Genomic DNA, 15,508 nt, shown 5'->3' with positions numbered 1-15,508 from the left:
AGGGACCAGGTCAGACAAATGGACGCATAGCTCCTGCCTTCATGAGGCCTGCAGCCTGGGAGGGTTTAAGACAGGGGTACATATAACTGTAATTTGAGGTGAGATGTGCTTCTGTCCAGAAGAGAGGCCTGAGTGGGTGGTAGCAGTGATGGGGATCCAGCTTGAACAGGTTGTGTCCACGTAAAGCCCTTGTAAAGAAGGCCTGCATGTGACCTCAGAAGTGCTGGGATCTGTTGGGCGGGGGTGGGGGGGGCACCCAGGGCAGAAAGGACAAGAGGAGCAAAGCCCCAGAGAGGAAACCCCCAAAGGAATCCAGGGAGAAGCCTGTGGGGCAGGTGTGTAGGGAGGACGGGGAGGGAGTGGGAGCCCTGAAATAGGGAAGTGGAGGGGTGCTTGCACCCTGCAGTGGAGGCCCTGGGCTGCCTGCTGGGAATGGCAGCGAGGTCAGAGCTGTGTTGCAGGGCGATTGAAGAGCCAGGAGATGGAGGTGCTATGGACCGAGTAGACTGGCAGCAAACGTCAGCCTTCTCCTTGGGGAGGCAGGGTCCTTCCCTCGTGCCCGTTCTGTGACAGAGGCAGGGCTGAGCACCCAGCGTCCTGCCGTGTCCCAGAAGGGGCTGATGCTCATCTCTGCAGATCATGACTTAAGTTCAGGAAGCGGTCTGACACTCCATGTCAGTCCAGATCATCAAAACCCACTCTTGTCTGATCCCATCAGAGAATCAGCATCCTGGTCACGTACAGTTGCTTTAGCCATCAGGGATTTATTGAGTAGCTGCTGTGCTTCGGAAACATTTCTAGGTGTTTGTGATACATTACTGGGGAGAGGGGGAATCTAGAAGGGAAGTCAAACAATAACCAACCAGTAAAAAAAGGATATGGTGTTTTAAAAGGTGATTAGATGCCATGAGCACAAAAGAGCAGGGAATGGAGAGGGCAGAGGGGTTTGGGGAGATGGGAGGGCAGGCTCGACATTAAAACAGGGTGATCGGGACAGGCTTCCTTGAGTAAGACTTGTTCAGTAATAGGTTTTTAAAGTCTCGACTTGATGCTTTAGTGGCACAGGGCAGTACAGTGGTTTACCTGCCTCTTCATACATGCACGGAACCTGGCAAAATCTGATAGCTTGCTATTTTACAACTCAGATGCTGAAAATTCAGAAGCATCCTCCCAGAAGCCCATTGAGGAAAAGGCAGTTATTCCAAGCCCTGAGCAGGTGTTTGCGGAGTGCTCCCAGAAGAGGATTTTGGGATTACTAGCAGCCATGCTACCTCCCTTAAACTCGGTAAGAGACAAAACGAGAGAGAGAGAGAAAGGAAAAATAAAAGGAGAAAGAGTGCATGAGAGGGTAGTATTATGCATAAAAAAAATTTTTGGAAAGCCATATACTGAAATATTAATTGCGGTCATCTGTATATCCCTGGGATAAGAATATGAATTGGAAGTAAGATTGTAAGATGATGCCTGAGAATGTTTAGTTTACAGTCAATTGTACCTAAGCCATTTGTGAAAGACACTGCATAATTCTCCTGGCACCAGGCCAGTTATAAATAATACATGAAGACAATGGAGTGTTTGGTTGGTGTGGTTACCTAGATGTCTTATTGAACAGATTTTTCTCCTCTCTTAACAGGATCCCACAGTCCCCCTGATAGACCTGGAGCACGTGCTCCCGCTCATGTTCCAGGTCGTCATCTCAAACGCAGGCCACCTGAATGAAACCTACCACCTCACCCTGGGTCTCCTCGGCCAGTTAATCATCCGCCTTTTACCAGTGGAGGTAGATGCTGCCGTGACCAAGGTCCTCTCAGCCAAACACAACTTGTTTGCAGCTGGGGACAGTTCAGTCGTGCCGGACGGCTGGAAGACCACCCACCTGCTCTTTAGCCTGGGGGCTGTGTGTCTAGACAGGTAGCCACCCCCACTCTATCCCTCCTTGGTGTTCGTTTCTTTGGGTCATTGATCTGGCAGTTGATTAATTTCAGTGTGCTTCGGTGCTGTCTTTGCCCCTGTATTGTCTAGGGCTCTTCTGTGAGACTAGAATTAGTTTTATTAGCAACATTATCAACTGATATTAAAGCTGTACTTAAAACCCACCTTAGAACAGCTGTTGCCACCTGGGTTCTGTCTGCTGATTCAGCTCTCTAGTGATATATATTCTGGTTTGTTTTTTCCTGAGAGTAATAGGTGCAGGCTTTGAGACTAGATCTGTTTTCATTATAAAAGCAATGCCTTGCACCTTGTCAGTGTGTCTGGTGCTATTTTATTCCCCCTACCCAGCCCTGCCCCTCACCACCCCTTGCAGATCTGTTCCCTGACCAGGGATTGAACCCAGGCCACAGTAGTGAAAGCCCAGACTTCTAACCACTAGGCCACCAGGGAACTCCCTGGTGCTTTTTAAAATATATTTCCTTCCAAGTTTCTTTTCTGTGGATGCATATGAGTGTGCATAAGTGTACATGTGTGACCATTTATAGAGATTTTTAAAACCTTAACGATAGACTGAGTATATAAGTACAAATCTTGATTATTTTCCCCCCACGTATCATTTCTGAAAAGCATCATTGTGGTAGTTTTTAAACTAATCAGTGAATGGCTGGTTGGCATGTTTATGGGTCTGCCTTGGAGTGCGGTGAGCTGGTGCATTGCATTTGGAGCCTGTGCACCACCCCCTGACGGCGCTCTTGCCTTCCAGCCGCGTGGGCTTGGACTGGGCGTGTTCTATGGCGGAGATCCTGCGGTCGCTCAACAGCGCCCCTCTGTGGCGAGACGTCGTTGCTACCTTCACAGACCACTGCATCAAGCAGCTGCCTTTCCAGCTGAAGCACACCAACATCTTCACACTGCTGGTGCTGGTTGGCTTCCCCCAGGTACACCTCTCTGAAGGCCTGGTCTCCTCTTCCTGTCTTCATCAGACATACCAAAGTCCCTATAGCATATATCCTGTGGAGTTTTTTCTTCCCTTACATAATTTGCTTTTACAGTACTGGTATATTCTCAAGATTTTGGGATGGTTTGTTCAACTTGCATTTTAACAGCTTAGCCATTTGACTCATTTTATTAGCCAGTAGTTGGCTTTGAATAATAGGTACTTAATACCCTATTAATAAGTTACAGAGAACTTCAAAGTATGATTGTTCTTCACTTTGGCCTTCAGCTTGATCTCATTTCTAATTTTCAACTAGTTGGAACAATGAAGACTGTGAAAACATGGCTTCATTCAGCAAGCACTTAAACCAGTTCTGTGCCAGGCCTGTGCCAACCCTGGACTTGTAGAAGGGAAGAATCCTGACCCTGACTGCCTGTTGAAGTCAGCGGCACGAGCAAAAGAGACTGTGTTCTATGTGCTGCTGAGTTTCCTCTTCTTTCTCTGTCGTGCTTAGGTCCTCTGTGTGGGGACCCGCTGTGTGTATATGGATAATGCCAATGAACCACATAATGTGATCATCTTGAAGCACTTTACTGAGAAGAACAGAGCTGTGATCGTTGATGTCAAAACCCGGAAGAGGAAAACAGGTCCCAAGCATAATTATTTTATCTAAGAATCAGAGCAAATTTTCTGTATACACTATAAGCAGTTAAAATATCTTTGTTCTTGCCCCTGCACATGGATTAAAAAAAAGACAAACAAACAAATTATAGCTCTCTGAATTTCTTTTTCCTGGAGGAGGGCATGACAACCCACTCCAGTATTCTTACCTGGAGAAACCCTTGGACAGAGGAGCCTTGTGGGCTACAGTCCATGTAGGGTTGCAAAGAGTTGGACATAACTGAAGTGACATGTAACTTCTTTTTCCTCATCTGTGAAATGATGTGGTTGAGTTGGGATCGCTTTGAAGGCTCTTTCTATGTTGTTATGACTCTTTGTTTTAGGATTGGCCAGATGTTTAGATTCTGAATATCTACTTTTTCCATTTGCGAGTATCATTTGTTTTCTAGTGGGTAATTTAAACATATGGTGGCTACAGGAATGTAGAGTAACTTCATCAATAGGACAGTGAAAGTATATCATAAAGTGCCCTTTTGATTTAATTTGCCAAATCCCCAATGATCTGGAGTGTCTTATTATTATGAGCCCTCTTCTGCTCTTGAAATAATCCGCTTTATCATTTAGCTTCAGTATTAGGCACTGTCAATGCTGTTTTTGTATACAGTTTGATGTAAAAGTCAAGGTTTATTTTATTTTTTTACATGTGAATCTCACTGTTCTAGGATCATTTGTTGAACAGACTATTCTTTCTCCATTGAGTCATCTTGGTCACTTTGTGAAAATTAATTGACCCATATATCTTGGTGTTTATTTATGGATTTTATTATGTTCCATTAATCTATATATTGTATATTTCTCCTTACTTGAATGCCATATTGTCTGGACTGTTGTTGTTTAGTCTGATTCTTTTGTGACCCGCAGGGACTATAGCCCACCAGGCTCCTTCTGTCCACAGGATTTCCCAGGCAAGAATACTAGAGTAGGTTGTCATTTCCTTCTCCAGGAGATCTTCCTGACCCAGGGATCAAATCTGAGTCTCCTGCATTGGCAGGCGGGTTCTTTACCACTGAGCCACCAGAAGAAAGCTCTTGAGTGTTATAGATTTCTCCTGAGTGTTGAGAGAGAAATCAGGTCCTCCAACTTTGTTGTTATTCTTCAGAATTGTTTTGGCTAGTCTAGTTCCTTTGTCTTTTTGTTTAAATTTTGGGATCAGCTTATCAGTTTCTATTAAAGAACTTGCTAGGGTTTTGATTGACATAACATTGAATCTGTAGATTCATTTGGGGAGAAATGATGTCTTAACAATACTGAGTCTTTTGATTGAGGAGCATGGTACATCTCTCCATTCACTTATGAAACAAATTTAGGTCTTATAAAATGTACGTCTTTAGTTTCTCTGAACCTAGCATGGGGTATAAGCTGCCTTCCCTCATTCCTGATTTTGGTAATTTGTGTCTTTTCTTTTTCATTGCATAGATTGCTTAGCCAGAGATTTATCAATTTATTTGATATTTTCCAAGGACTGGCTTTTGGTTTCCTTGATGTTTCTCTGTTATTTCTGATTGCTGTTCCATTAATTTCTTTCTTTCCATTATTAATTTCTTTCTTTCTCTCTGCTCTGAGTTTAATTTGCTCTTTTTTTCTTTTTCTGGTTTCTTAAGGTGGAAATCTAAATCAGTGATTTGACTTCGTCTTTGAGAGACAATTTTTCTGGGTAGAAAATTGTGGGCTGAGAGTTTTTTCTTAGCATATTTTAAAGATATTGATCCATTTTCTTCTGGCTTTCATAGTTTCTGCTGGGAAGTCAGCCATAATTCTCTGTTACTCTTCAAAATGTGTCTCTTGGGGAATTCCCTGGTGATCCAGTGGTTGGGACTTGGGGCTTTCCCTACTGTGGACTTGGGTTCAATCCCTGGTCAGAGAACTAGGATCCTATAAACGGTATAGCCAAAATATTAATAAACAAAATGTGTCTCTTTTCTCTGGCTACATTTAAGATTTTTCTCTTAATCCTTCAGTGAAGGACTACCAACTGGTCCAGAAAGGAGGAGGACAGGAAGGCAGTGACTCCCAGGCCCAGCTAAGCCAATACTCTCAGCACTTTGCCTTTATTGCCAGTCACCTTCTGCAAACCAGCATGGACAGCCATTGTCCCGAGGCAGTGGAAGCAACTTGGGTCCTATCCCTGGCCCTCAAAGGATTATATAAAACGCTAAAGGTAATGTTGAGTTTCTTCCATTTGCAAATCAGTCTGGCTGTGATCTAACACCTGCAGGGTATTAACTAGAAGGAAGTATCATCCGATTTCAATGAATAGGATCATAGGATCTTGATTATTTTTAGAAATGATTGGGGCCTTGCACAAGGATATCATTAAGGAAGAAACAGAATTTTCCCAGTAGTTGGTTCTCTGTAATTTTTCAGTCCTGCCTCATGGAACCAGGTACTACTACCTTATGGGCACATAACCTTGGAAGATGAGAAGAAAAATTGACAACAGTTTCTCGCTTCCCTCTGAACCACAGCTCCCTCTGGTTCATTACAGGGAGAAAAAAGGAGAGTAACATCTTATGGGATCTTTAAGCAGTAGCTCAGCTAGTAAAGAATCCGCCTACAATGAGAGAGGCCTAGGTTCGATCCCTGGGTTGGGAAGATCCCCTGGAGAAGGAAAAGGCTACCCACTCCAGTATTCTGGCCTGGAGAATTCTATGGACTGGATAGCCCATGGGGTCGCAGAGAGCTGGACACAACTGAGGGACTTTCACTTGCATTTATCTGTAGCCTGGCTAGCTCAGTCAGTAGAGTGCGAGACTCTTAATCTCAGGGTCGTGGGTTCAAACCCCACGTTGGGCGATGATTAGTTTGACTTCCCTGGTGGCTCAGACGGTAACACGTCTGCCTACAATGCGGGAGACCCGGGTTCAATCCCTGGGTTGGGAAGATCTCCTGGAGAAGGAAATGGCAACCCACTCCAGTATTCTTGCCTGGAGGATCCCATGGATGGAGAAGCCTGGTAGGCTTCAGTACATGGGGTCGCAAAGAGTTGGACACGACTGAGCGACTTCACTTTGGCATTTGGGGTGAGAGAAGGCAGACAAGTTGAAGAGCTGGGCAGTAACTAACATGGAGATGGGAAGCCTTGACTTGTGGGGAACATGATTCTTCTACTACTTGAGGGGCATCGGGAGCGAGGGAGGGATCACTTTAAGGATGACCTTCCCAACAGAACTAGCCAAAGAAGAAGGATTTCGTCTGGAAGGCTTATGAGTTCTCTGAGTTGGGCAGCACTGGCAAGGAGTACATGAAAGGACCCAAGCACCACAGGGAGGCTGGTCTAGGTGGCATTTCGGCTCTGGCCCATCCCTGAGAATTTATAGTTTTAGGCTTGAGGCCACACATCTGCTGTTTGTTGACTTCATGGCATTTATCACAATCTGTTGTATTAGTGGTTTTGCATTATAGAAGGTTTGGGAAAGTAAACTCCCTGAGGGCAGAGACCATTTATGCCTTTGGATCCTTGATTCCGTAAATATTTGTTGAGCACCAGGAGCCAGTTGGAACTGATTACGTAGTGTTGAACTAGAAAGAAGGTCCCTGCTGTCATGGAGCTTTCAGCCTTAACTGTGAGGGAGACACCAAGGAACCTGCAAGGAAAACCACAAGAGTCAGAAAGAGCCTTCCTGAAGAGCTGAAATCTGAGGTGGTAGATAAGGAGTCTGGGCAGAGTATTGCATGCTGGGAGAGAGCAAACTCCAGGTGCAGAAGGAACACTTCAGGGCTTCGGGACAGTGCTAAGGAGGAGAGGAGACACAGAGGCAGGCAGGGAGCCTGCAGGGGCCTTGTCAGCCGTGAACAGGGACTCAGACTTCAGTCTGCAGGACAGTGGGAAGCTTTGGGGAGGCAGAGAGCAGGAGAGGGACATAAAACCTCTGTTCTTAGCATAGGACTCAGCACGTACAATGTACGAGGCTTCAGAAATACTTGTCAAGTGAATGAATTAGAGAGTGGACAGACTTAGGTTACGACTCAGGTTCAGAGTTTCATCTTTCCTGCTGACTCTGGAATCTTCACCAGAAGGTGGGCTTGGGCCAAGAGCTGAGACTGGGCTCCGATAGGGGCCTGCTTCTCCCTGAGTGACCCTTGACTTTCTTCACCCTGAGGCAATTGCGAATCTTTCTTTTCGTGTTTGGCAGGTTCATGGTTTTGAAGAGACGCACGCTACCTTCCTACAGACAGATTTGCTGAAGCTGCTGGTGAAAAAGTGCAGCAAAGGGACTGGCTTCAGTAAAACGTGGCTCCTCCGGGACCTGGAAGTAAGGGACGAGGGGACTCCCGCTACCGCTTCCTGCTGCAGATTTACAGGCCTGGGAGTCAGAGCAGCCAGGCAGTCACAGCTGGTTCTGCCCTGTGCACTCGCATCCGGTGCAGTTGTTAAAACAGTGTCTTACATTTGTCTTCCCTTTTGGAAATAGAGATTATGACACCTGTCCTCCCCTGTCAGGGAAAATGAATTTGATGTTTGTCCAAAGAATATTGGAAGAGAAGTAATTTGTGGAAATACACGGTTGACCATTATATCATGGTAATAAATCTGCCCTTGAATTATTATTTCCCCTTAAAGTTCCTTTGAGCTAAAATCAGTTTCTAAATTTGTCCTCCACTTATGTTTACTTTATGTAGGACTTCAGTTGATAATATTCATTTTATTGCTTTTCCCCATAAGCCTTAGATTTTTCTTAGTGGAATTACTGTGGTTCCCTGGGGTATTTCTGTGCCAAGCACCAGCCTCAGGGCAGGGAAGGCTGCTGCTGTGTGGGAGGTGCTCAGCTGACCGTTCTCAGTCACACAGAGGCCTGAAGTCCAGGAAACAGCTCTCAGTTGTCACAAGAGGATTTAATTAGGTTTTGGGAAAATATGCTGAAACATATTCAAGGATAACCTGATGAGCATTTCCGCTCTTGCTGTTTAGGAAATAGAGCAAAAATAGAAAAAATTCTAAATTAAAATAGAAAAAATTTGTAATTAAAATTTTTTGCATTCAAAAATGTACATTTTTTTTTGTGCAGAAAATTTGAAAAGTAGAAAAGAAAGAAAAACTCCAAATTTCCCCCCACCGACACATCTGCTATTAGTATTTCATGTATTTCCCTTTCCTGATTTTTTTCCTTCTTTGTCTCTATTGCATATATAGATTTGGATTGTATAGGGGAGCACGTTACTGAAATAAATTGAAGTCTTGTGATGGCCAGTTTTCTAAGTTGTTGGGTGGTTTTCATAACCACCATTTTTAACGGCTGCATATGATCCATAAAGTTGGATTTCAATTTTTGCCATTAATAAATGCTTCACTGAGTATATCATGAGTATAACTTTTTACACATTTTACATTATTCCTAAAAGATGAGTTGCAAAATCAAAGGTTATGAACATTTGTATAGGTCTTTACATTTCACCAAAATGCATTCTAAAAGGATGATAGCAATTTACGCTATCAGTGGCAAAGTTAATAAACACAAAGGTCCCTTGCAGTTTTAGTTAGCATGTCTTTGGTTATAAGTACAGTTGAACATGCTTGCATGTCCACTAATTAATACATTTTTTAAATTACTTTTCTCGGATGTGGTGGGCCTTTGTGGCTGTGCTCGGGCTTTTCTAGTTGTGGTGAGAGGGGGGCTACTCTGTGTTGAGTGCACAGGCTTCTCATTGCACTGGCTTCTCTTTTTGCGGAGCACAGGCCAGAGGTGCACGGGCTCTGTAGTGGTGGTGCACAGGCTTAGTTGCTCCGCAGCATGTGGGATCTTCCCGGACCAGGAATCGAACCTTTCTCCCCTGCATTGGCAGGCAGATTCCTATCCACTGTACCACCAGGAAGTCCTAATTTTACACACTTTCTGTAAATTCTGATGTCTTTTTAAAGAGTCAAGTCAAATATTTTCTACCCTTTGAGGGTTAAAGGTCTTCTCACACACTGAACACTCAGGTTCCTGCCCTGCCTGATTTTTGTTCTATCTAGATTTTGTCCATCATGCTGTACTCCTCAAAAAAGGAGATCAACACTTTGGCTGAGCATGGAGAGCTGGAGCTGGACGAGCGAGGGGACCAGGAGGAGGAGGTGGAACGGTCGGCCAGCAGCCCTGGTGACCAAGAGCAGAAAAAGCTAGACCCTCTCGAGAGCCTGGATGAGCCCACCAGGATATGTTTCTTGGTATGTTCCTAGGTCATGGTGTGGCATGAAGAAGGGACTCAGGAATGGATTCTCTTTGGCTTGGACTGAGTTTTGGCCTCCACGTGGAAATGCTTCAGGCTGATGTCCTGTGAATGCACTTCTGGGAAACTCAGTCTATATTGTACGGAACTGACCTGGAAGGAGGGAAAAGCCCTTTCAACAGTAGTTCTTAATGTTTGGGAGTTGTGGACCCAAAAACTTTAGATCATTTCTCCCATAAACTACGTGTGCAAATACTTATATGTAAAGTTTGGCATGTAATGTCAGGCCCATCCATAAGCCTCCAGTGACAGTCTGTCCTCATAATTTCTCAAGTACATCCTTACTTTCCCTAGATAATCCACTCTTCCTCAAAATGATGTGAAAATGGGCAGAGGCTTGGACTTCAAAGGCTCTAACTATGTTAGGAGTAAACAGAGACTGGGGCAGATGTAAGAAAAGCAAATACAGCTTATCAAAAACATCAAAAGAAAGTCTAGTACTTAGATTTATGTGCCAGTTGTCATACTTGAGGGCAAGGCAGCTACTGCAGGAAAGCTAGCAATGAATAAATACCATTTGGTGAGTAATTATTGACTACTAGCATTACATTTTGTTGGTATAACTTTTTTCTAAGTATCATCTTTATTTGCTTCTTTGTTCTTCCTTTTTTAAAATAGCATGCTGTACCCCCTCATCTATATAATCTTTAACAAATGCAGTGCACAATCACAGATAACTATGGCACCAATAAAAGTAAACTACCAAAAACATGGACTTCAGAACTAGGAGATTTTCCTTTGGATTTATAATAGTAATGCAGATTTTATAATCTATATTTTGGAGCTTATAATCTTATATGCATGAAGTGTGATGTTGTTAAATTAAGTGATGTGATGTTCTTAGATTATAACTTGTAGTAACTGTAGAAAATGATTGTTTTATCACTTTTGAGTTCAGGTTATCAGTAATATGTTGAAACACTTCAAATTTTCTCTCTTCTGCTTCTTCCTCGTGGCCTCCAGATGGCTCATGATGCCCTCAATGCCCCCCTGCACATACTCCGGGCCATATACGAACTGCAGATGAAGAGGACCGACTCTTTCTTCCTGGAGGTTCAGAAGAGGTAAGGATGCAGCCAGAGTGTAAGGAGCAAGGAAACAAGTGAGGGTGGGACTCTGTCTACCTCCTGCTGACAAGATCTGAGAGGCCAGGAGCAGCTGGAGAACTGGTTTTCAGGTCTTCATAGAGTGCCACGTGGCATGGCTCGTCTTTGAGTTGTACTGTGTGTTCCTTTAGGAAGAACTTCATATTCGCAGTCTGCCTCTTAAAGTAAACTAGTTATGAATGCAGAGATTGACACAGACACCAAGGTTTCTCTCCTGTATCAATCCAGGGAGCAAGCAGTGTAGAATAGGAACTTTTGGTACATTCTGGTCAAAGTATTCTTTTTTTTTTTCACTTGTATGTATTACTTTCTTGTTTTTTCCTCAAAGTATATCAATGAAAGGTATCTTAAAACAATATACCCTTCATCTTGGCCAGGAAGTTCAGAGCTAGTTCTTGAGCCTAGCTCTTAAATTTATGGAGAATTTTATGTTTCTGCATCTAATCTCCTCTTCCATTCCCCACATCCTGGTTTTGACTTCTTATTCTAATTTAGTTCCAATTCCAATTTAATTTTCTTTTGTTGTTTCATATTTCTTCTTTCCCATATGTATTTCTTATCTGCAACGTCAAATCCTTTGTGAAATGAAGCAGGATTACCTCAGTTAGGGCTCAGAAATTTGCTGTCCTGTCCCACCACAGTCCAGAGGTAGACAGCAGCCCAGGGTGGGTGGGTAGTTTGCTTCGCAGGTGACCCTGTGTCCCCATGGCACTGTCCTCCTCTGTGTCATCAGGGTAGGCTCTCCCACACCCGCTCTTAGTTCCAGCCCAGAGGAAAGGGGGAAGGAAGGGAATGGAGCGCCTCCTTAACCCAGCCGCTTGAGGGCAGGCCCCGAATGTGGCACACATCTCCTCCCTGGCCTCCCATTGGCATGATCCCGGTTGCATTGCTGTATCCAACTGTTGGGAGGACTGGGAACCATGTCTCCACCTGGGTGATTGTGTTTCTTGCTAAAACTTCAGGGAACTTTGTTTCTAAATGAAAGGGAAAATGGATCCTAAAGGACAGTTTCCATCTCCGTTGCAGGTGTCCGGGCATGCCTGCTCGGGTAGATTAGCACTGTGAGTCTGGTGTCGGAAGTGTGGACCATACTACCTAATTCCTTAGTAACAGGAAAATAACTCTGATCAGCATTTCTGCAAGTTTCACTGAAGGTTAAACTCTCACCTCTCTGGAACACAGATGCCCAGCTTTGTGCTCCTTCCTTCTCTTCAGGTTTGACGGGGATGAGCTCACCACAGACGAAAGGATCCGGACCCTGGCTCAGCGGTGGCAGCCCAGCCGGAGTCTGAGACTGGACGAGCAGAGTGCCAAGGCCGTAGATACAGACATGATCATCCTGCCCTGCCTGGTACGTGGGCCCCACCACCGACCCCTACCCCTGGGAAGGAGGGTGTCTACTTGCCCCCGCCCCCCACCCCAGTGGTGAGATGACCAGGCCCAATGACAGTGGTCTCTGGGCTTGCAGTCCAGGCCTGTCCGCTGTGAGCAGGCCACCGTCGAGTCCAACCCTGTGACCCAGAAGCTGATCTCCAGCACAGAAAGCGAGCTGCAGCAGAGCTATGCCAAGCAGCGGCGCAGCAAGAGCGCCGCCCTGCTGCACAAGGAGCTCAACTGCAAGAGCAAGAGGGCCGTCCGGGACTACCTCTTCCGCGTGAACGAGGCCACGGCCGTCCTGTACGCCCGCCATGTGCTGGCGTCCTTGCTTGCCGAGTGGCCTGGGCACGTGCCGGTGAGCGAGGACATCCTGGAGCTGAGCGGCCCAGCCCACATGACCTACATTCTGGACATGTTCATGCAGCTGGAGGACAAGCACCAGTGGGAGAAGGTGACCAGGCAGCTGGGCTGGGCACTCACCCGGCTCCCTCTTCCTCTCTGTCCCCCTCCCCAAGACCCCTGGGGGGGGGGGGGTTTAAACAGGCTTCCTCTAGGGAGTCCCTTCCTGGAGTGAGGTTATCTGTGTGGCTGTTCAGCCCCTCGATAGGTGTGAACCCCACAAAATCTGACTCAGGTCACAGTTGAAGTCTCCCAAGTCTTGGCCTAGAGCCAAACTCACGGCCCAGGCAGACTGGATGCTCGGAGAGTATCTGAAATAACAATCTCACGAATCTCGCCCTTGCAGTCTCCTTTTTTTGTTTTTAGACTTCGAAGTCCGACTCTCCTTGCTGGCCTGTCTCTTCTCATGTCCCCTGTGGTCTCACACAGCATGAAGTCCAGGGGACAGGGTTAGTTACGACTGTGACAGCCTATTCCCATAATACAGGAAACCTTCCAGGAAGGTTTATGTCTTCTGTTTTAAACCATCATTTCTAGTGTATCTGCTCCAGGTCAGACACTCTGCCAGCACTTACACCTGGGTTACATCATGACCCAGGGAGAATTTTATTGGTGAAGAAATCAAACCCAGGAGGCTTGCCCAGGCTCCCAGCTTCTGGGCAACAGACATGGGATCTTACAGAGCCTTTGCATTCTCTTCAGTCTAGTGCTCTAATTTATACTTCAAGTTTCCAGGTGGTGACCATCTTTTGTTTGTAAAATCAAATCTTCCGCTGAGCCTTTCAAAGTGGTGCTGGCTTAGCAGACTTTCACAGGGCTAGAAGCATCTCTTCTACCTCCTGCTGTCTAGAATTGGGGGGACCCAGGGCAGAGCTCAGGAGCCCTGGGCATGGTCTCCAGCTGAACTCCATCATCTTGCCCTGTTCTCTGCCTGTTTCCCACCAGATCCTGCAGAAGGTGCTTCAGGGCTGCCAGGAGAACATGCTGGGAACCATGGCCCTGGCTGCCTGCCAGTTCATGGAGGAACCAGGAATGGAGGTGCAAGTGCGGGAGTCGAAACACCCATATAACAACAACACCAACTTTGAGGTATGAGCCAGGGTCGGCCAGCCTCGCCCAGTGTCAGGGCATGAGACTGGCAGGACCCACAAGGGTTGCCGAGTGGCGCGAATCTCATCACCGCCCCCTGCGGTTCTTTCCCCCCGCCCGACAGACGTGGCCTAGAAAGTGCTCTCTTAGTCTCAGCAGCCATCTACCTCCCTGAAGCCAATCCCAGGATTCTGTACAAACAAGTCCTCTCTTCTCCTGACCTTGTTGTGATAGAAAACCTGAGAGCCCCCAGTGCTGGAGGAGAGATTACCTGTCCTGCAGTGAGCTCCTTGGACTGAGACCTCCGTGTCTCTGGCAGAGACTTTGAGTGTGGGTCTGGGTTCCATCCTCACTCTATCCTTCCCCTGATGACCCAGCCACACCTAGGGGACTCCCTTCCCTTTGTTTGATTACCCAGAACTGAAAGGCCTCATCTGTTTTATCCTTAACTCTGTACCTGGACAGAGAGAGGTAGGGCTTTGCCCCCTTTGGAGGCAGAAGTGGGGGTGGCCCAGTGGTCCTCATAGGCTTGGTGCTGCTTGTGTCTCTTCAGCTCCTTTCAAAATATGGGAGCTGTCGTTCTGAGTAGTTGGTGACAGAGAGACTCATCCAGAATGTGCTTGTTGACAGCTGAGAGTTTGTTTTACAGAATATAAAGCTCCTCACTCTCTGCCTTCTTAGCCTCTTCTCCCCCAGTTCCTGGCCTCTGTCCTCACCCTCACCTCCCCCACCCCCGCCCTGTAAACGCACCTAGTGAGCCACTGCATTCTACCTCAGAGGGATCACCTTACCTTCTCCGCCGCCCCAACCCCTCCCCTTCTCTGGGTCCCTCTGGCTGCTCCTGTCTCCTCCCCCCAGTGCTGGCCTGCCCCAGTCCTGGCCTTGCCGCACCCTAGCTGGCAGTGATCCTGGTACAGCACAAACCTAATCCAGGCTTTCTCCTCCTTACTGCCTTCCCGGGCACCCCTTGCTGTCCAAACAAGTCTCGGCACTTCATTTTAGCACACACAGCCTTCCTTTTCCATCTGTTCCTCCCAGCCTCTGCAGGGTCACGTCACCCCCTCCCCATCTCCTTAGCATGTGTGCATGCGAAGCTCACCCATTACCTCAGACACCCCAAGCTCATTGCTGTCCCCTAGACACATTAGGCTTTCTGGTGCTGTTTCCTTTGCCTGAAACACATCCCCACATGCTCATGTCTCACTGCGGCCTCCATTCCTTCCTCCCTGACAGTCCTCTCCCGTCCTCCTCAGTCTGCCCAGCAACTGGGGCATCCCTTCCCTGGGACATTTTTCTGCCCTTGCCTCCCTTGCCTCCCCTCCTTCGAGCTGTGCCCAGGCTGCACAGTGTCCTTCCTGCCGTGTTGGCAGCCTGCGTGCATCCTCCCCGCCCAGCCGGGCCGAGAGCTCCTAGAGGCAGAGGCCCTGACTCAGTGCTTCTTCAGGCACAGTTCTGCCTGCAGGACATGGCATGAGGAAGCCCTCAGGAACTGTCCAGTGACCAATGACGACGGCGTATCCTTGTTTCCCCTCCTAGGACAAAGTTCACATTCCTGGTGCCATCTACCTCTCAATCAAATTCGACCCTCAGTGCAACACAGAGGAAGGCTGTGATGAGCTAGCCATGTCCAGCAGCAGTGACTTCCAGCAGGACCGACACAATTTCAGTGGGTCTCAACAGAAGTGGAAAGATTTTGAGCTTCCAGGTAGTAAAGAAGTACCAAATAATACAGACTCTTAATGCTAAGTACTGAGAAGGGGCATTGTTGAAGGATTTGGAA

General features: G+C 46.7%; 1 protein-coding gene and 1 non-coding gene across 3 annotated transcripts in view; both read left to right on the top strand.

The window, feature by feature from the left end:
* The window catches only part of ZZEF1 (zinc finger ZZ-type and EF-hand domain containing 1), a 93,467-nt gene that overhangs the window by 68,948 nt on the left and 9,011 nt on the right, over window positions 1-15,508 (top strand). For both annotated transcript variants that reach the window (XM_027975117.3, XM_042255540.2), the window contains exons 39-50: window positions 1,146-1,285; window positions 1,634-1,911; window positions 2,696-2,870; window positions 3,384-3,516; window positions 5,509-5,708; window positions 7,684-7,803; window positions 9,504-9,695; window positions 10,721-10,821; window positions 12,079-12,214; window positions 12,332-12,691; window positions 13,585-13,728; window positions 15,265-15,433. In XM_027975117.3, the coding sequence (XP_027830918.1) occupies window positions 1,146-1,285; window positions 1,634-1,911; window positions 2,696-2,870; window positions 3,384-3,516; window positions 5,509-5,708; window positions 7,684-7,803; window positions 9,504-9,695; window positions 10,721-10,821; window positions 12,079-12,214; window positions 12,332-12,691; window positions 13,585-13,728; window positions 15,265-15,433 (2,148 nt within the window). The remainder of the gene's footprint in view (window positions 1-1,145; window positions 1,286-1,633; window positions 1,912-2,695; window positions 2,871-3,383; window positions 3,517-5,508; window positions 5,709-7,683; window positions 7,804-9,503; window positions 9,696-10,720; window positions 10,822-12,078; window positions 12,215-12,331; window positions 12,692-13,584; window positions 13,729-15,264; window positions 15,434-15,508) is intronic.
* On the top strand, window positions 6,271-6,343 carry TRNAK-CUU (transfer RNA lysine (anticodon CUU)). Its single transcript has one exon. It is a non-coding gene; the product is annotated as a tRNA-Lys (tRNA).

The sequence above is a fragment of the Ovis aries genome, chromosome 11 (assembly GCF_016772045.2).
Source record: "Ovis aries strain OAR_USU_Benz2616 breed Rambouillet chromosome 11, ARS-UI_Ramb_v3.0, whole genome shotgun sequence".
Taxonomy (NCBI): domain Eukaryota; kingdom Metazoa; phylum Chordata; class Mammalia; order Artiodactyla; family Bovidae; genus Ovis; species Ovis aries.
The sequence above is the reverse complement of the archived record's forward strand: the minus strand, read 5'-3'. Positions and strand labels throughout refer to the sequence as shown.